The sequence below is a fragment of the Dicentrarchus labrax genome, unplaced genomic scaffold, assembly GCF_905237075.1.
Source record: "Dicentrarchus labrax unplaced genomic scaffold, dlabrax2021, whole genome shotgun sequence".
Taxonomy (NCBI): domain Eukaryota; kingdom Metazoa; phylum Chordata; class Actinopteri; family Moronidae; genus Dicentrarchus; species Dicentrarchus labrax.
Genome location: NW_026136701.1, coordinates 22,693,081 through 22,714,815, shown reverse-complemented (window position 1 = coordinate 22,714,815; position 21,735 = coordinate 22,693,081). Strand labels below are relative to the sequence as shown.

At 40.6% G+C, this 21,735-nt stretch overlaps 1 protein-coding gene across 2 annotated transcripts in view; it reads left to right on the top strand.

Annotated features, from left to right (window-relative positions):
• The first annotated feature begins 6,490 nt into the window (after nt 1–6,490).
• The window catches only part of LOC127369419 (contactin-associated protein-like 4), a 98,007-nt gene continuing 82,762 nt past the window's right edge, over nt 6,491–21,735 (top strand). The window contains exon 1 of one of the 2 annotated variants that reach the window (XM_051410800.1): nt 6,491–6,726. In XM_051410800.1, coding sequence (XP_051266760.1) covers nt 6,642–6,726 — 85 coding nt within the window. In that variant the 5' untranslated portion in view covers nt 6,491–6,641. The remainder of the gene's footprint in view (nt 6,727–21,735) is intronic. The other variant, XM_051410791.1, reaches the window with a different exon arrangement.

The window sequence follows — 21,735 nt, the reverse complement described above, 5'->3', positions numbered from 1 at the left end:
TGACTGTATTGCCTTCAGTACTTTTTCAAGTACATAAATCAAAATAACATGAAACTGTATGCAGAAAACACTGATTTGCTGTAAGAATACACCCATTCATGCTGTTAAAGAAAACTCCAAACTTCATTATTAGGCATGACCATAGCTACAAATATGATTATTGACGTAATTCAGATCAGAGAGGAGATTCTGTTTCTTATCAATATTTATCCACTGAATGAAAAAGACTAACTAACAGACTAACAAATCTAGTCAATGTTTTCTCAAATATCCACACTGTTTGTGCAATATTCAGCTCTTTCATTATAAATGAAGAAAAGTCTTCCCAAATTCACAGTTATAGACTGTAAGAAATAACTATGTGTGACATTGCTCTAACTACAAATGAAAGATGCAACCAGGAAAAATTCACTCACTTAAAGTGAACGTGCCTCTCCAACCTGCTCTCTGCTGCAGTCCCTCATTCCTCTTAAAAGACCATTTAACATGTTTATTTAGCTATTGGGAGTCAATTCCTGATTAAGTGCTCAATCACATAAATGTTAACAACAGTTAATTTCATCCTTTACTCATTTAGTGTTGCTCATTTGGCCCAGTGAGAATGAAGTCGTCTGGACTCTAGGGGCACTAATTAACAGAAAAACCTGGAGTTCATTTCCTCTTCTGACTGAACTGCTGCATGTTTTGTCAGGGGTGAGAAACAAAATTCAGAGACAGGTGAGAATATCTGTGAGCCAGCAAGCTTCGACATCTGACCAGAGCAAAATGAATTCAGGATAAAAAGATACACTCACTGATTTTGTTACATTTTTATTTAACCAATATTTCCTGTTTTTACTGCAAGTGAAATATCTCGTACATGCCGAGCAGATTCTTGAACCACCTCAACAAGCTCCTTTTACTCTTCTTGGATATCCAAGCTCTTCACCCTTTCCCTAAGGATGTGCCCAGACATTGTGTGAAGGAAATTTATTTCGACTGCTTGTATCTGTGATCTTATCTTTTCTGTCACCACTCAAAGCTTGTGACCTTTACTGGCACTTTGTAATCCAGAGCTTCCCCCTCAGGCTCTGCTCCCTTCTTGACCTCAATGGTTCACCAAGACTGGTGTCGTTCATCCACCTGTCACGCTCATGCCTTGTAAATAGGACTGCAAGATTATTAAACTTCTTCACTGGGGAAACAAGCCACTAATGCCATGTTTTCCCACAGAGAATTGTGCCCTCACTCTTGGAGGTACAAAGCAAAGTTGTCCTGCTTAGACAAATATATTGTTAGCTGTTTACATGGAACCTTTTATTACAATTATTATTGGTTTAAAAGCCCAAACAGAATAAAAAGGCTCCATATAGACTCATTCAGAATCAACAGGTCCAAACCGACTGCACAGGGTTATTTTAAACCTTTTCATAAACTGATCAAAATAACAATTGTACCATGTACCAACGATTTAACCTGATTACTTACTTACTTATTTATCCTTTTGATATCTAGGAAAAAGGACAAAACACACAAGCCAACAATGTCGGGTAGGCAAGTCGCTACTGAAACGCTCTTGGCGGGATTTGAAGACACACAGAGGGATAGGGTGTGTATAGTTCAGTCAGTGAGAGTGAGCAGCAGAAAAAATGAGGGTAAATGCTTGTGTAGCGGAGGAAAAAGGTCAGCAGTAAGTTGTCAATCTGGCAGTAAATGTACAGTGTAGGTCTGTCAGTTAATAAATGCAGCAGCTTTTCAGGAAAAAGAAAAGTCTCGCTGGTAGTTTCACAGCTTGGGGAAAAGTGAAAGGGATTTTCCCCAAAGTGAGAACAGACTTCAGCCCAGGAGGAAATCAAACATCTCCCCTGTGCTTCCCAATTACTGTCTGGAAGCTGAGCAGGAAAGGCTAACAATATGCCCTGCTCACTAAAACTTTGCTCTGCGCTCAGTTAAGACTAGTTAACTAATGGATATAAACTGGAATTTTGGACATTAGCGATAAGATAATAACGTTAAACGGAAATTGATATTGTCGCACCACCACAGACACAGACTTTTAAAAGGGTCCCTCACTGGCACACACCTTTTACATAGTTTGCAAATGGGCTGTGTAATATAGGCTCTTCTTTTGCATCTACGTAAAACCCATTATATCCCCAAATACAACAGTTATTTTATTTTTCTTTAACACCAAGACTAAGTCGTCCATGCTCGTATTTCACTGGCATGCTGTGACGTAACTCCCCCCACCCCCTCCTACTGCCACCACACAATCTCGAGAAACCACGATTGGATGATATGAAAACACAAACAATCGCCCAGCCCTGGTCATAACGCCTAATGGTGACTATTAATTCCTCTGGTTACGATTGCCATTTTACACACATATCTGTGAAAGCATGTTTCTCTTTGAAATGAAACAAATTGCTTTTCCCACATTTGCCACTGTGGCCCAGTTTCACTCTTGACTGCCAAGAGATTTTATCAAACCTTTGAGACCATCAACAAGTAATCTTCCCCTAACAAAACAGAAATAGCATCATTCTACTTTTCCACAGGAGCTAAAGCTGAAGACGGTGAAATGATTTTTCAAACAATGAAAGCGTGAACAAAAGCCACATAACAAAAAGGGACTTTGTGCCATCACTCTACTGTGATGCTTTTTCCTGAACTGGAGGGTTTTCGGGAGGAAAGGGGGAAGCTCTGAGCTTCAGACATTAAAGCTGACAGAAAAATCTTCATGGCCTCCATAAATAGCCTGTTGCATACCCCAGGTTTGCATAGTTTTAAAATCTCTCACCCGTCTGATTTGAACATTAAGCAGCCAGCTGCTTTCTCCGTGTGAGGCGTGTCTGTGGGCCACCGGAGTGTGTGTGACGCTCACGCTGAGTGTGTGTGTCAGTGCACGGTGTGATCCCCTGTTTCTCGCAGACTCTGGCTGCAGTGTTATCTGATTCCCCCGCTGTGTTTGCTCTCAACAGGTTTATTATCATCTGATTCCCCTGCTGTCTATACTCTCAGTAGGTTTTCATTATCAGATTCCCCCGCTGACTTTCTCTGCTCGCTTTCCCCTCACTGTTTTCAGGGCTTTGCCTTTTTTTTAATGTACAAACACTGCTGAATGCAAACAAGAGCCCCTCTCCCATGTGGGTTCACAGTTACCCCTCTTGTCCACTACCAGTGATGTGCATGTGAGCTAACACGGAGCTGTTTTACTCAGGTTTCCATGGCCAGCTACGTGACATGCATGAAAAATGGGCGTGCTACTTTTTTTTTTCTTGCTGCTCCACTATTTTTACATTGAATGCCAATGGTGGACTCGAGCTGTTTGAGGGACGGGGGGGGCGAAGAAATATAAAGGGCACAGGCGCACATAAAGTTGTGATGCATTTATGGTGAAACAGCTAAGTCAGAGTTAGGATTAGAACCCTAGAGGGAACTTTATCATGGTTTATCTACCACAGGGAGCCTCCGAAAGGGCACTTTTGTCCTCTTTTTTGAACATGGGTACACCAGGGGTCCACCAGTGCTGAATGCCCAGTATTCATTATTACATTCATTAATTAATGCCGCTAAGTGCACCTCTCATTAATTCTGAATTGTGTATAAAACTCTTTTTTGAATGGGTAATGTAAGACATGCTGTCCCCATATAAGCAAACAATAGAGAGGATGGAAGCCTTGATGCAAAGCACATAGTGTTTCTTCTCTGGTGGGAACCCTCAGAGTGCATTCTCATGTTCATACAATGGCCACTTACCAAAGAAAAGTTTGTGTTTGAATTGTTAGGTCTTTTTAAAGTGTTTCGTAGTTTTAAGTGTGATACATAGAAATTGCTGCTATAGTTATCTGTAATTCAAAGTAAAAAATCACCAAAAATCCATATTTTGAGTATCAAACACTCACCTCCTAAAGGCTGGCTATGACCTTGAATTCACAAAATTACAACAATGCTGCAGAAAGCATTAATTCACACGACACAATGGATTCCAATGTTGACAGGCTTTCATGCCAAAGAAATCTTGCGCAATCCTTTTTTTTTTTTTTGCTGTTCCAAGATGACATAATGTCACAAAAATGCATCTACTTAAACACACTGCTTTGTTGAGATGCTGCTGTGCTTTTGTTAAAGCTCTGTAGCTCTGCAGCTCTGCTGGAAGTGTATAGAACCATATGTTTGTGACTTAACAACATACTGAATTTATAGCTAGAAGTGGATTATGCTGCAGGAGTGCTTTGAGAGGTTTCTTTGGATGTTTTGCTCATGTTTTTTCCACTGTGAAAAAAATGTCTCAAAATTGGAATCAAACCAATTAAAACCTTTAACAGCCACTTCGATTTATTTTTAAGATACTTCATTTAGAACATAGTTCAACCAGCGTCCTTTATTGTATAATAGAGGTTAGACAATTTCAATGGACACATGTTAGCCAATCAAAGTTAGTATTACAGATGATCATGGTATTAGCATGAATAGTGTAACGTCAAATCTCTTTTTCCCCAAGTCAGCCAGATTGTTTTTGACAAAGTTCAGCCAAATCATTGGTTTGACAACATTCACGCTGAAAAAATCATGAAGCCTGATTCAGTTAATCTCTGTACTGATGGACAGTTACTCTAATTCATCCTTTCTGTTCTTCATTTGTAAGAAAGTCAATCTGAAGAAGAGAATAAAAGTTGGTTAAAGTTGACTTGACACCTCCTCCTCGCTGCTGAAATTACTTATTGGTTGAATTCACACAATTCTACACTAAATTTAAATGCCTATCCTCTTAAAAACGGTTTAGCTGCAAAGTTGGTTAGTGGGAATCCATTTGTACCCATCTGGTCTATTTCATTCAGATTCATACAGTACGATAAGACAGCACGACTCTCTTATGACCTGGATAGGCTCACATAAGTCTTCTCATATCTATTCTGGGTTCACGTTTCCCGTTGGGTCTTTATGATCTGCCTCCCACTGATTTCTATTCTTGTTTTTTTATCATCTTTCATCCTGTCTTACTCATTTATTTCTGTTTTACAGCTAACAATCTGTACAGTACTTGATTTCTGAGCCCCCTAGGGCTGTAACTCATATCTGTCCTGATCCTTTGTGCCGATATGATTTTTTTTTTACATGTTTAGCTTTGTCCATCCAAATTGTAGCACAACTCTTAATACAAAGCTTTATCCCCCAATTATTTTATCTTAATTGGGGTGGTATATAGCCTTCAGTGTCTTTCTTTGCACTTCTTGCAATGAAGAGATACTCTCCAGTTCTGATGTAACTGATGCTGGCAGCCTCCATGTGAGCCGCCATTGTTGTTTAACAAACAGCGTCTACTCACTGTGTCACACCTAGCGCCCACCCCGGTAGCTGCCAGTACTTCAATAAGGATGCTGATTGGTCCAGAACCACTGTAGTTGGGCAACAAATGCATCGACTGAAACCTGGCCAGATGAAACCTTGCATGATGAAGTCCAGCTGCCTTGCCTCTTTTTAAATAAATCTGATGTCTATTTTCAGTGCCTGATTTCCAGCCAATTGTTTTGCCTTAAAGTAAGCAATTAGCGTAAATGCAAAACATTTGTATTATTAACAGATAGCGTAGCATGATAGGTGCAGCAACATGGCTGTTCTCTGGTTTTTCCTTGTCAACTAGTCATCAAACGTTTATGATATTAATTTAATTATTTATTAACGATGTATAATAGCCGAATATAATATCATACAAGTCTCATTGTTCAAAACTGATCTGATGGAATAAATAACTTCCATCACACTACAAACTCACTACTCTCCCTTCACGCCACTCTGGTCTCATTCCACTCCGCTCCTATGCTAGTGGTAGTTTTGTTTTTCTGTGACTATCCAACTAATGAAAAATGCATCGACGACAGTTCACTCGACTATTTTGGGACAGTCCTACTTACTTCCATGGTTTCACTTTAGCCTAATATTTCTGTCCAAATATTAATAAGATATCCAACTTCTTTTGCATCCAACATGTGCTTACAAAGGAGGGAAAAACACACATGAATTATAACTACAAATAAGTTTATTTTACATAATTAAAAGATAAATGAAGCTAAAGACCAACTAAATACAACAAAAACAAACAGGGTGGAAGCCAGGGGAGAGAGAAAAGGCTGGCTGACTGCCTCCAGCTTATAGAGTCTTGCCACCAGATCAGGTGAGATGAATCTCTTTGATGACCTGACTCCCACCAGGCTCCTGGAGGTGGCAGCCATCCCATGTGGTGACACTAAAGAGGAACTATATCATCCCCAAAGAGGAAATTCTAACTAGAGCCTTTGAAATGACAACTTATACATATAACTGAGAGCTGCGTGTGTATGTGTGTGTGTGTGTGTGTGTGTGTGTGTGTGTGTGTGTGTGTATGTGCGTGAGTGTGTGTGAATGAGAGAGACTGCGCGCATATCAGTTTGGCTCCAAACACAGAGCTGCCGAAGAAAACAACATACTGCACAGCAGACTTCATTGACCTCTCTCTCTCTCTCTCTCTCTCTCTCTCTCTCTCTCTCTCTCGGTCTCTCTGCCTCTCCTCTGCTCCCTCAGTCGGGTTTGAGGAGACCTCTCTTGGAGCTGGAGAGGAGAGGTTGGCCGTCTCTCTCCTCCAGCAGCCGCCGGGCTTCTCTGCAGCCTCCCGTCGCTTCATCATGGACATGGGGACTAAAAGAGTCGCTGGGATTATCGCTCAGGTCGTCCTGCTTCTGTCCAGCTCGTACGGGACAACCGGAGAAGGTGAGCAGGCTGTGCGCTTTTTTACTTTTCCCCGGAGGAGACTGAGCGAGTCCGGGCAGCGCAGACCCGGGGAGGCGGCTTTAAAAACGGGGATTTATCCTTCTGTCAAAACACCTGGGAAAACACAAGGCTTCTGCTTTTTGGATATAGTAATATTCAGCTGTTTGACTCGTTTACTTGCTGTCTTAACTGGTTAAAGTATAGAGATGTTTTTTGTAAGACTGTGTGTTTTTGCGCGTCTCAGTTACGCACCAGCGCTCAGTTGTAAGAGAGAAATAAAGAGTTTAAGCGGTTTGATGTGAATGATAATGATTATATTTCTGTTATTTGGGAGAACTTGATCAGTTTTTACAGTGGCTGGCGGTTATAGCTATCTCAGCTATTTTGCATTCTGCATTTTAATTATCTGTTTATTTACTTCCAGGGTTTAAATGATTACAATCCCTCATGGAGAACTTTGCATAACTATGGTGTCGCAGTTGCAAATGCTCAAAGAGACTTTGAGACCATATCTCCCAGTCAAAAGCAACATTTCATTTCCATTTCCAGTTCATCCACTGTGTGCGTAAAACAACGTTATCGCTCTATTTTCTGGTTAATGTGGTGCTCAGCGCAGCACGATGAGCATCCTGGGACTCAGCCACGTTTGTGCTCACACACTCCAGAGAGCAGCTAGAGTGTAAAGGTGTGTGCCAGGAAAAGGTAGTGCAGGTTGGGGGCTAAAGGAGGTTGCTGGTTTGAATGTTTGACTTCGGTGATGGATAAATGAAGGAGAAACTGTCTGTTCTCCTGTCCTTGTTAAGTTATTTCATACCAACATACTGTCCTGTGAATATGCAGTTTGCCTCAGCTGTGAATGTGGCGGCATGTCTGCTCCCCTGCATGAGGAGGGGAGGTGAGAGAAAGAAATCCAAGCCGAGAGAATCTGGATAAAGGGAGGCTAGAAATGGAGATGAATTGAATCTGAATCTCAGTGTGTAATGAGACATGCTTGTATGTAATTGAAGCAGATGGCTGTAAATGTTCTCCATCCCTCGGTTTTATTCTCTTCTTTTGATATGCCACCTTTGACGATTCTTCTTTTCTGCATTTTATTTAATCTCCTTTTTGTGTTTTGATTTGCTCCTTGTCAGCATCAACCATCTTCTCCTTTTTGGCTTCCTGATGATTTTTAACCTGCTTCTTCTTCACCCATCCTTCTAGTGTTCTTCTACCTTCCCTCCTGTAAAAAATATCTACAGCTTGTCTAAAATATCTTCATTTTTCAGTGTTTTTCCCATAGAAGCCTCCTCCTCTCTATCTCGTCCTACCTTCTGTCTTTACCTCCTGCTGTCTCTCTCCTTTAGCCGCTTCTCTCCTTTTTTATGACTCTTTCTGACTCAGATGTGCTGCTATAGTCTTCGTCCTCTCCTCCCCGACTCTTCTTTCTGCTCGTTGCTCTTTTCTTTCTGTGCTTTCTTCCTGCTGTTCTCTGTCAGTTTCTGTCCTCCTACGTTCTCCTGTCAGCATATTTCTTTCTCCTGGTTGCGTCCTGTCTCCTGTCCTGTCCCCTCCTGTCTTTCTGTTTCTCCACCCAGGCTTGCTGTGTCTTTATGTCTGTCCTCTACCTGGATCTCTGCCCTCCTGCTTTATCTGAATCAGAGAGGTGCCACTGTGTCGCTGGATCGCTCCTCCATAATTCCTCCTCTCTTCCTCCCCTCCCTCCTGCATGTTTTCTTCCTGTTTCTTGGCTACATCTCTTCACTTGTCCCTCTGCATATATACCCTCTCCTGCTGTTTTCTTTCTTCAGGTGATTTTCTGTTTCTGTCATCACCTCCTTCTGTGCTGAGCTGTTACGAGTTCGCTCATAAGGGGATTTCAACCAATGCTAATGCCTCTGTTTTCCCACACTGTTTTTTTCCCCTGTCAGTGAAAAAGTAAAAGTGTCTGAAACAGCATTTAGCCCACTCTAACAGGACATTAAAACCCTCCACTGAGACTCAGTGATGGCATTGTTTCAGGGTTTGCAGCTCCTCAAAGCAATTTTACCCACCACACCTTTTAGGGATTGAGAGAGTCTTGGATGTATTGAATTCATTTACAAAAACATGTTAGCAATTTCACATTTAAAGTCAATTATATCTGCATATTTTACAATTTGCTCTCATTCAGTTGTGTTCAGGGAGAAACTGATATTAGCTCAGTTTCCTTTTGGTCCAGCTTTGTTGCAATCAGTGGCTCTATCTCTCATTTTCCTCTTTAGTTTTGGTTTGTATTTTTCTGCCCTTTTCATTCTCCCACCTTCTGTTTCTCTCTCTCTATCTCTGTCTATCTCTTGTTTGTCTCAGCCAGCCTGGCCCAGCAGCACACTCATCATGCACAGACCATAAAGCACAGCAGCATAATAAGTTAAGGCTGCAGAGGTGGATGGATCCCAGCCGCAGGTTTCAGACTCAGCTTCACATTCCCTTGCAGACAGCTCAATGTTCATTATGGAAGTGGTACTAAATGACAACAAAGTAGGAATACATGTTTTAACAGCCACAGATGGATCTCCCAAGGACTTGTTAGCCGGAGGTAGAAAAGTGCTGGGGCTTATGTGATGAGATTCAAGGAAGTCAGAATGTGAAACAGCTTCCCGCAGGGCAGTAAAGTCACTGTGCGTTTAATCGCTTTCTGATATTAACAGCATGATAGAGTCACTGTGTGTTCTTAACATGAAGGTAGTGGAATAGGGCAGGTCAGCCTCAAGTTTACAGAGACCATAATTTAACTGAAAGGTGCGATCAGATAGGAGCCATTGTCTCTAATGGTGATCCAGACGATGGTTGTGACGGCATCTGCCTGTCACTTGAAGCAGACACGCTCTTAAATGTGCATAACTTCAAGCCTTAATATCATTTAAATGAAAACCCCCCATGCAGTTGTCATGAACAGGGAATTTAGCTAAAGAGACCAAAACCGTTTTTTGTACCAGGCTGTGTTTATTCCTGCTGTAACTTTGGACATTTTAACATGGGGCCTTATGGTGATTGACTCACTTTTGGAGCCAGCCTCAAGGGCCATATTATGGCATATTCTTCTACTTTTTCAACCACAGAAGTTGTTGCTTGGTTAAAACACTTCAGTCACGCATTAACATAAACAAACTGACTGATCGAGGCGGCGGTAGACCAGCAACTCCTGAATTCTGTGAGGTAAGTTTACTGGTTTTGGAGTCTGCTGGCTTTGAAGAGAGCAACTTCTTCTTCATCAGAAAGGACTGTCTTGACTCCAACTTATGTTCAAAAATACACTGAGAAATCCACCGTAAAAGGGCAGAGAGACCAATTATTCCAGTTAGTTAGTCGCAGAAAACTGCAGAATCTAATGCAGCCTCTGGGCATGTGGTACTCTGAATAAAGCATGTGGCTGTCATCATAGATATGGTCCACAAACAGGCCAGCCAGCTTAAACTTGTTTATGTACTCACACACTCAGCTTTCATTGAAAACAACAAATTATCTCTTGAAGTCTGGCTGCTGTGTAAAGGAATTCAGAAAACTGTAGCACTAAATGTAGCAGTAAAAGCATAAGCTACAATTTTTTGAACATCACAGACCAATCAGATCTAACTGAGTATCACACGGCAGGTTGTTCCTTTTCAGTTTTGCTCCTGTAAACTAAGACTTTGTCAGCCTGCTGAGAGATGCAAGTTGTTTTCCAGCAGCTGAACAGGGAAAGCTTCAGGAAGTCTGACTGCAGACTGTCTGTAGGACACCTTAAAGTAGGGGTGCCCAATGTTTTTCCCTTAGAGGGAGGTACTGAAATTTAACGGTGGGCCATTGACCAAAAGCAAAGACCTAATTGTATTGTATCATTAAGATGCAAACTGTTACTAGGATCCTAAGTTCCTTTGACATAGCAAAGTTTCTGATCAGATGATGAAAGATAACAGAATCTGTATATTTACAGAGCATTTCCCCCCAACAAACAATAGATCAGCATATACTAAGATTGATAGATTGATTGAGAAATACATTTTACATTTTTTTGCTAGAAACAACTGGCGGGCCAAATCAAATCTTGCGGCAGGACAACTTTGGCCTATGGGTCCATTTTGGAGCCAATTTTGTAAATAGTATAAAAGCTATTCTTGCAGATCCACAGCTGCACATGAATCACATACCCACAGCTTGAGGTTGTAAAATACTTTTTTTTCCTTCTGTTTAAATTTAGATTATTGGACAGCTTTAGACCAAAGTGGTTAGCTAATGAGTGCAAGGTTGCCAGTTTGAAAATGAGTTGCCAAGATCCTGGCAGTAGAAAATTGTGTTTCCATTAGCGCCAAGACTGCGAGTCTACAGCCATGCTAGTGGCTATGTGAAGCTGTTTTGATATAAATATCAACTTTAGTATGCTAACATGCTTAAAATGACAATGCTTAGACTCTGATGCTGGGCTGATATTATGTTAACCAAGATTGCCATCATGGTTTAGCATGTTAGTCTAACCCTAATCCTTATAAACCAAAGTATTGGACAAATTAAAAGCTGTCTTGACAATGGCGTTGGATGAAAAGTCAAAGGATGATTAAAGTTATTACAGTTAATCCTGAGGTAGATATGAATGTGTCTACCAAATATTGTGGAAATCCATCCAATAGTTCTTGAGACATTTCATTGAAACCCCAAATGTCAATGGTGGTGTTTGAGGAAAAGTCAGGGATCAGCAAAGTCAGGATTCATCCTCTCGGGATTTACTTTATTTCAAGGCAATCGATCTACTCAGTCTGGACCAAAGTGCTGGACCGGCTGTCGATAGAGTCATGCTGCTAAAAGTGTGAATGTTTGCCAGTGATGCAAAATGAAGCTGAAAAACAGCAACATTTTTTGCTGACCTTCCCTGCGTAATACAGATATCAATAATAATAATGCTTTTACCATCCTTCTTACAGAGAAGGAATACACCAGTACAGATTGTTTCTTCTTCCTGCTCTTTATTGGTATTCTGCTGTTTCTAATTGTACCCTCAGAAAGTTTTGATCTCTTGTGGGTTATTTTGTTCTGCTTTATTTTGATGTTTCTCCAAGCATAATCCGAGTAGGTACAACACTGCCTTGGATGTATTTCTACATTAATTAGTGGATTATTTAATCAGTTCTGCTGTATTGTTAGGCTGTAGTTGTCTCCTGATACTAATTCTGCTTCTGGATAATTCAACTGCATTCGAGACATGTCAGGTTTGGCTATTCCACACTATTGTTGTCAGTTGTCAACTGTACCATGAAGGACAGTGTCATGCTCATATGTAAAGTTTAATATCAGCTTGTGGGGACAAACTCTATTACTGATTGACAGGCCTTTATTTAAAAGTGGATTTAATATTCAAAGAACAAGATAACTCCAATTAAAGTGTTAGATAATCATTGATGTGTGATGTTCAGTCCATTTCAGCAGTCATTGTGTGAATTCATAATTTCCTATGTTTTCCAAGAAATGTCAAGGCAATCCCCAGAGCACATATCTGAAATTGTCCCATATTTTATATATGTGTGTTTTTGAAAGGGCATTTTGTGTTGCAAAGTTAGATTAGTTATTTTCCCTTTAAAATATCATTGTCATTGCTGTAGTGTATGCTGTGATGTGGTCATGTTAATGTCAATCATCCCATTATCATTATAAAAGCATGCTTTTGGCAAAAAGGGATAGATAAACATAGGCACACAGATGAAAGGATAATAAAAAAAACATTATTGCTGTTTTTGTTTTAGAAGAATGAATGAACATTGCCGGCTCGAAGAGGTAGTCCAGTTTAGTGTTGCACTTCCATATATCTGAGGTAGGCAAGTATAAAAAGAATCAAAAATCAAAGCAGCAGAGTCCCAAGATATCCTAACTTTTAATCCCCAATATGGGTTAAGCTCCGAAACCACTGGATCCTGTCTTTCATTTGGCCTTCTCTGCCAGGTAAACGCCATTCAAACTCCAAACCTAAAGTTTGTCAACCAGGATGCTCATTCATAGCAAGCTGTAAGAAGCTGATACAAACTGAACTGGTGTGTGTGTGTGTGTGTGTGTGTGTGTGTGTGTGTGTGTGTGTGTGTGTGTGTGTGTGCGTGTGTGTGTGTGTATACATGTGTGTCCTTGTGAGTGTGTACGTATAATAAATTCATGTATGGTACTCTTCCCGCTGTGGGTTTAAATTAATTGGATTGGCCCTGGGTGTTTTAAGCAAACATGAGGTTAAGGTTTATGTAAGCACATTAATATGAAGATGTAGTTGCCTTGAGTGAAAGAGACGCATCTGACCAGCTGCTAAACACAGTAGCGAATCTATCTCTGTGGAGAGGACTCTCCCTCCCTCTGCAGCTCTCCCTCAAGCTGAGGCTATAAATTAGAAAGCTGCAGTGGAAATGCTTGCTTAAGTGCAGTATAGTGGTCAGAGAGGACGTAATGCACGTTAAAACCCCTCAGTGTTACACAGGACGATTAGACGATGATTAAAACTGCAAGGTTTGATGAGCCAGGCTGTTTGGAAAGGGAATTTAAACTTTACTAAATTCTTAAATTAAAAATTATATATATGGAAAAGAGTGTCATTTGCCAATGCTCATTATAACATATATACAAACTTTGGGATGAAGACTTATTTAAGCACATTTCTCAACATACCTGGTTAAATAAGGGTTAAAAATAAGTAGCCTATGAGATCGCATTAGTAAACTAGCACAAGGGATGCCGGATGGATCAATAGTATTCAAGATGAGGGCTGGATGATAAATAGACATCACAAGATCACAAAACAGGCATGTTATAATATTTCAGAAATCAAATTACCATTGAGGGATCAAACCAAAAGAGAAGGAAGGACAGCTGAAGGAAAAGAGTGATGGACAGACAGATACTATATAGGCTACCATATTACTATCGACAGACGACAGTTGGATTAAAGACCTTACTGCCTCAAAGGAATTTACCCTGGAAAATGAGAGGTATCTGGCATTTAAAAGACACAGCCAAAAGAAAAAAAAGTACCTACAGATCGCTCAAACCAATATGTTGTCCTTCAGCCGTTTATTCCCGAGATACCCCACCTATTGTTCATCATTCACTTAATAATGGTCCATGAGTTCTCTCCACACGTCATTTGTTTCAGTGCTCTGCAAGTGCCAGGGGCAAGGTCTGTCTGAAGCTGTTTATCAGAGTGAAGTGAAGGAGCTAAAATACGTCCTGAGAGGATGTAATGTTTGCGTTTCTTCCTTCACAATAATTCAGTGTCTGTGTGGCGTGTACGACTTGTTTCACTGCTTAATGGCAAGCACAAACAAGCTTGCTGATTTATTGCGTTATTAATGAGGGAAGACAGTTTTATTCCAAGATCCTACAGATCAGCGTTGTCGGGGAAATCATTACCTGATGGCATTTTTCAAGCAACAAAATGAAGTCTAGTAATTCGTAAAAGGCATAAAGTCCCTCCCAATTTTTTTCTGCTGTTACTCTTCATCTCTAATCTGCGAGGTGTGACCAACAGAGGAAGCTGAAGGTATTGATGGGCTACTTTTTAATAGCTTTACTAGGGACGCTTTTATTGAACAAGGTAATTAGTGGAGAAATCAACTGCATAACTGTCCTTGTCCTTGTGTCCCAAGTTTAAAATGCAGGAAATTATCACTTACTACTCACAGCAGGGGAAAACTATAGCATATACAGTATAGCATATATAGCATACTAGTGCATATTTTAAAAAACACATTTATGTTGAAGCGACAAAGCCCAGAGATCGCTGTTCGCTTCCTGTTTCCAACCAACAACCAACATTTTGTTTGAAAGCAAGTGAGCTCTGACCTCATCACTCCCCGCTGATATGTTTACATAGAGATATTGGGGAGTGATGAGCAAATACCTTAAACCCCCTAGCCGGAGCCTACAGGTGGATGCTGGGATATGGTGGTGGGTCCTGTCATCTGTTTCCACTCCGTCAGTCTCCTCGTCACTCCCATGGCCCTATACCACATTGCTCCACACAGATCTCTATAGTCTCCAGCTGATTATGCTTTGTTTGTATTCAGGAAGTCTCACTGAGATCAAGATCTCTTCTTCCAAAAAGACTTGAGAATAAAATAATAAAATCACATTCAACTCACATTTCTAAACTCAACTGTGTGTAATATCTCTTAACAGCTTAGATAACGCTGCCTTTCAAATGAACTCACATATTATGCTGTACCTTGCAGTTACAGCTGGAAATTATGGACAGAGGACTCCTCAATCTTCAGATCTTGTTCTGGGCAAAGTTGAGAGCAAAACGGGGTCACATTACGATCAATACGTGGACCCAGCTATGATGACACACAGTCTATAATTTATTCATATAATGCTGTCTTCTCTGGTCGGTTCTGCAGTGGCAGAAATGGAATGTTTTTTTCTAGCAAGCCATTAATCATATTACTCATCATGAAGGATAGATGGTTGCCCTCACTTTCCCAGCCGTCATCTTCAGGTATATGCTCTCTGTCTTGCGCTTTCCTTCTCTCTCTCTCTCTGTCTCATCAGTCTTCCCTGAGGTTTTTATCTCCCCTCTGAGCTGATTCAGAGCCACTGGAGTGTGTGCTATAATCATAGCCTAATGACAGATAATCTCAAGAACACTAAATGACTTTAATCCTAGCCTAATGACAGATAATACCACTGCACTCCCACTGTGTGTGAGTTTGTGTGTAATGATTTTCAGTTTCCTCGTCATTCCTGGGTGTTACGATGATGGTTCCTCGTCCTCAAGGAGAGAAATTTTGAACCTAAAGCTGCTATTAGTAGTCAGTTTATTTTCTCCCTGCAGAGAGAAAGTCCTGTCCTGCCTCAAAGTCAGTTGTTGAGTTTGAAAAGCTGTGTGGGAGTCAAATGTTTTGTCAGGTAAAAGTCAAGGCAGGTGATCACAAATTCTACGCCTTGATCTTGTCACTAGTTCTGCTAATTACATCCAATTAAAGACAGTGTTGTTTTGTTATTCACATATTTGAAGCTGAAGGGAGTTATTAAGGTGCCGGAGGCTGAATGGCAAAGTCATATTATTTGCCCGATGAACGCTATTTGGGCTCTTCCAAAAAAGTTGTTGTTTAAGCTGTGGGGACTCCAGGGGAATATTAGGAGTGCTTGATTAAATCTCTGAGCTCATGAAATATCTTTCATTTCCTGGATTAATCTGGTTAAGAAAATGCTGTGGTGGGTGCAAATTCAGCTGCTTATTTCAGGTGTGGCACTGACCTGTCTCGCATGAATTTATTGCTTTTCAGTGAGCTGGTTGTTTGCACTGAGAAGAACATGAACCTGTGAATATAAACTATTGGGTGTGAATATAGTGAAATGTAAACCTCTCGGTCCTTTATGAGTCATGAGAGGGCAGCATCAGTAAGAGCCAGGATGAGGAAAAGGGAAAAGCGGCTGAGGATAAATCCCATTCATATTTCTTCTTTAGTGTCATTTATGGAAATGTGTGCGGGCAAAGTGGAGCCATGAATGGGATCTGATGAAGTCAAGGTTACAGAACAAACGAGAAGCCACCAGTCATGAATCTGGATTTATGAACCCAGGAACAGGTAGTTAAAGTGAGGAGCTGACAGAGGACTGCTGTCCATCCATTTGATATTAGGACCTGCTAGACTGCTGTATTCGTTAAAGGCCGTCTTCAGAAGAAGTCTGGCTCCCTAAAAAATTAAAGCATTCATCATGTGAGATTGTCATCATCTCGAATGGTGGATCTGCTTCCATCCGCGGGCGTCATGATACTCTATCACGCAGATGTTGATGGGAACACCTTCCTCAGCATTTTTTCTCTGGGGTTTTTTCCTCAGTTTCAAGTGTGAGTTTTAAAAAACTTCACAAATGCGCATCTGAGTAGATTTAGCTTGGTGCTGAGTTGAGACCTGACTTCTAAAATCATTGCATGCAGTTTTTTTGTAATAAAGAAGATGAAGGCAAAATTGTAGAAACCGGTTCCAAATTGTCGGATCCATCATAATTGTATGCCACAGAGCTTATCAATTCCTTTTATCAACGCAAGCAGGTTTTTCTGACAAAACAGGGTTGTCAACTTCATCTGTGTTGTTGTTGCAACTTGAAACTTGCACAACAACAAGTCACAGCAGACAGGGACCATGGCCTCATTTCACAAAGGAACTACACTTTTTTCAGACTCTGAAAACCTGTGTATGCCTACTTTTTTCACACACAGAAAAATATATCAGGAATCAATAAGAGAATAGACAAATAATTGGACCGATACGCAGTATTGATAATGCTACTGGTATCAGTAAAATCAAATTTTGTAAAGAGCACTTAAATTGCAGTGGTGCCACATTCTTTTGCACTTTTTGCATCCGTTTTCTTAGGGAGTTTAGTAAATGTCTTCTTGTTTGTTTGCTTAACTCAGGGTTAGTCAGCACTTTTTGAGGAGGTGGATTCTCTTGTTTGTCGTTTTGACCTTGGTTCCCCCTGGATTATATTGTTTCAGTTTATTGTCACAATCTCACCTTGATGTAGTAATAAATTATTTCACTTTTATTACAGTCAGTGTTCAGACTGGTTTGGGGACAGCTTTTTAACTTTTATGTTGCCCTTATAACCCCGCTAGAATTCTTAACTACCTGCTATATTGCCCTTAATTCATACTTATTCAGAAACTATTACTTAGTTATTATTTTATTTGCATTTAACAGTTGTGGTCACCTGTTGGCTTAATAAAATAACTCTTCTATGTAAAATAGATCCGGCAACTGCTCTCTATATCTCACCCCACATTATATCACAGATGTCGGGTTTGCTGATATGTTGTGGTGTTCCTGTTGGCCATTGTCATCAGTTTAGCTTCCAAAACAAGCTACTACTACAAGTTTGCTATTGATCTTACTCTCACTTTAACCTACTAAAAGTGATGAAATACAGGCTGCACATCAAGCCAAAGGGAGAGACAGGTGGTGTCGCAGAGCTCTGGAGAAACACACTGCTGTGGGAATTTTAATGTCACATTTTCATATGACCTTCTTACATTAGGATAATAGGTTTCACCTTGAAAATCTGAAAACCGTCCCCCTAATATGTTACTTATGAACTCTGCATTATTCTAAAGTTTTGCAAGGCTAATTGGTTAATATCTGTCTTCAGCATTTCCATAACTTCATACCTCACAGTCCGGCTCTAATGTGTCCTCGTTACACACTGAAATAGATGCTGATCACAGCTTAATGCTGTCACTGCTGTGTATTTTTTATGAAGTCAGTATTGCGTGACCACAGCTCTGCAGGCTGCTGCTCTGCAGCGACTGCTGATGAGACGAAGCAGGGCCGGTCAGTTTGTATTAGAGAGGAGGACAGAGCTGAGCCAGTGGCCATTAAATAAGGAAAGGGTAAGGCTGAATTTCAAAACAACAAGACAGAGCTTATTCACAGCCAAGCCTGTTAAGGTAAAACAGAGGAGTCAGGAGGAGGGTGGACAGTGAGACAGGAGGAAAGAAGATGAGGAAGAGCAATAAAAAGAATGAGAGGATACATTTTTGGGGTCAGAGTCTGCAGAAGGTCTGGTAAGAGTATTCCCTCTGTGTTTCTCACAACTGCAGTGACATTTTCTACTGCTTTTCCCATTTTATCCCTCACTGACTTTGCTGCATATGTGTACGGGCCACCATCTGCTTTCTGGATGCACAGCCTCACATCTTTGAGATTTTACTTCATAAGACGTGGCAGGAGGCAGAGGAGGAGGATGACAAGGAAGGACAGCAGGTATGAAGGATAGCGAGGAGAGAAGGGAGCAGGAAAGAGGGATTAGGACAGAGAGAGGGAGATAAGGTGGGAAAAGGTGAAGGATAAGGGGGTCGATTAGAAGGGTCAGATGGGGTGAAGGGAGGAACATGGAAAAGAAGCTACTGGAAGGATGAAGAGATAGTTTTGCTTAGAGAAGTTTCCACCTGTCCTGTTTCCTTGCTGTGACATTCTCAACTGCATCTACAATTTCACCCCCCGCTGGCTTTTCAGTGTGTGTGTGTATGTGTGTTTTCATGTTCAGCTCTCAGTTTTGCAGAGCCCTGCAAGTTATGGGTTTTTGCAAGACTGCACTGGTATTAATATTAATGCGTAGCTAAAAAACCCAGTGATATTTGAAATTTGAAGAAACAGCCTATTTCAAACTGGGATGTCATGTGTCTCTCCGTGTTTCTCACTCGCTTCGCTCAGCCCATTAAACAAGGACCGAATGTGATTATTAAAGTAAAGGCTACAGTGCACTTATGTTGAATATTTATCCTTTCCAACTTTATCTGTAATGATGATAAAGCTGTACCTCCCATGGTATTTAAGTAATGGTAGATATAACATACTTAGAATGATTTATCAATGGTATGAACATTTAATCAAATAATTAGATTAAATATCAACAGATGGCTAAAGTCAGCTGAATAAGAGATAAGTGTTATCAGTAGAAGCTAATAAGAGGCTTATCTTATCACGTCTTTAAGTTGTAGTCAACTTCTCATTGCTAATTCTATGGCCATGCCGGCTACATAAAAGATTATGTTAAGTCAAGGTTACATTGGGTCTCTATATTCACACCTCCTTGGTGAATGTGCTGATCAGAAGCTCCTATTTCTCAGGTGTCAGATCACAATTTGGAAGTCACTACCTCCATTTATCTATTATTTATCAAAATTAATTTGGCATGAAACATCTCTGACTAATGTTAGCCTCATGGATGTAAATAGGATCTCTGTTGACTAACAACCCAACTTCAACCTGAGAGTAATAGAAAATACCTGTGCCAATACCCAGGGTTTGGGCACCCTGAACTTTGAACTTGACAAAAGTAAGAATACAATGGATAAGACAAACTATACTATATTGTCTGCATTGAAGCTAGCTAGGCTATCTTTATGTACAGTACATTTTCACAGCAGACGTTTTTATTTGTCATAACAGGAAAAGAACATAGTGTAACTAAGAACTTTCCAGTAAGCCAAGTCAGTGTGACAGTGAGCCAGCATGAACAATACCAGGACCCTGAAACTGAAGCAACTAAATGGAATTCAGCCATCATTAATTGTATTAATTAAATCTGTGGTTGCACCTGCTCCTATGAAAATGTCTTCAATGAAAAACGCTTATCACGCTTACTTTGCTTTGGTTTGGTTTGCAAGGCTACATAAAGAATTGCTATTGGCTACATTACTATATTAATATGACAGCTGTAATTATTGCACTTATAATAATGATGCCCCAATGTTGGCTTCCTGGCCAGATGAAGACGCCTCAAGGAAGTGCAAGATCAGACCCAAGGACCTGGAGGAGGCTGCAGCTGACCGTACCACTTGGCAACAGCTCTGTGGATGGGGTTTGTACACTGGAGATGGAGAGGACAACCAGAAGACAGCAGAAGATAGCCAGAAGAAAGAGAGCCTGTAGGTCCAGGATAGGATTGTTCAGTGTTCACCATCATCAGATTTCAAAGGACAAAAGAAGAAGATGATGCATTGGTCAGTCATATATGTTTTAAATGCCTGTAGTTTAATGAAAGAAGGATTTTCATTAGACTCAAGACAGAGTTGTATCACATGGTTACATCATCTGTTACTGACGCTTAGAGGGTTTAGATGACCTTATGTCCCATTTAGTACAGTACATTATGTTATTACAATAGTGCCAGTCCATAATGACACTAAATCCCCACCAACTACATCCTGTACCTGACCCTAACCGTTCCTTTAGTAGAGGCAAGAGAAAAGACAATGTCCCTACAGAGAAGTCATTCTGTTTTGTCTTCTGCTGGTCCTCTGGAAGCAGAGTGTAGCTTCAGGAGCTGTTCAGGTCATGACTGGTCATATCACAACAGTGTGATAAATTCTAACCCGCGGAGTCAAACAGCAAAAAATTGAATTTCTGTGAAGTGCATTATCAACTCTGAGATAAAATTGACCTCAAGCTTCAGCAAAGGATTAAATTAAAGGCAGACAGAGAACAAATGCATGCAATACTTGTCTGGAGCAACAGTGCTCCCTAACCACCACCATCACTCACTATCATTCTGATAGTGGAGAGCGTCTTTGGTGTGAAGAGTGTGGTTTATCTGTTATCTGGTTCAAAGGTTGTGTTCTTCTCTTTTTATTCCTGTGAGCTCAAAAGCACTCCAGCCTGGTTGATTCCGAATTTTTTAATAGCTGCCTATCCATGCAGCAGGCAGCCCTGATCTCTTTGGACAAAAGTTTCAGTTCCATCAGAATCATTTTTCAAGATCAATCTGTTCAGAGGGATGTGTCCATGACAGAAGATATTCACCACAATATCCTACATTTCTGACCGCCTCCCTAATTGGTGTCTGTCAGGGTTTTTCCCCCAGCTATCTCCCAATTACACTGTCACATGAAAGTTTGGTGTAAAAGTTCTGCATCAATGCTCGTCTCCACAACTTCTAGAAAGGACAGAAAATCGTCTCTTCCTTTGTGTTTCCAGCCTCAGGAAAGCCGAGCTCAGATTGTTTCAGAGGCAGTAGAAGATGGAGAACATCACATTATCTGCAGTTTTTTTAGGAGCACTTATCTTCTAATGTCTCCTGAGGGAGGATGGCTGTAAAGTAAAACTAAGTAGATGCTGTGACTGCAGCTCCTGTTGTGGTTTAGTGAAGGTGTAAAGAGGCTGCAGACACACACACACACACACACAGACACACAGGAAAAGACAAAGAAAAAGAGCTTTTATGGAACTGTACTGCAGCACCAGCTGTAGATACTGTATGCACTGCACTGTATGATTTTATTATTTTCCCCAGTGAATAATATGTGATTTATGTAATTGATCACATTTTACAAGTAACTTGCCCAACAGTTGATGCAGAATTGTGTCGTGTCACCTCTGTACTTAATGATTGAAACATTTTGGGGACCTCAAAATGTTGCTTCTTGGCAGCAAAAACTGTTTCTTAAGACTTCATAACATTTAATTGTGAAAATATGAGATGGCTCTATGTTGTTAAACCACTGCAAAACCTAAGAACCAGGGTTCCTATCTTGCCTAC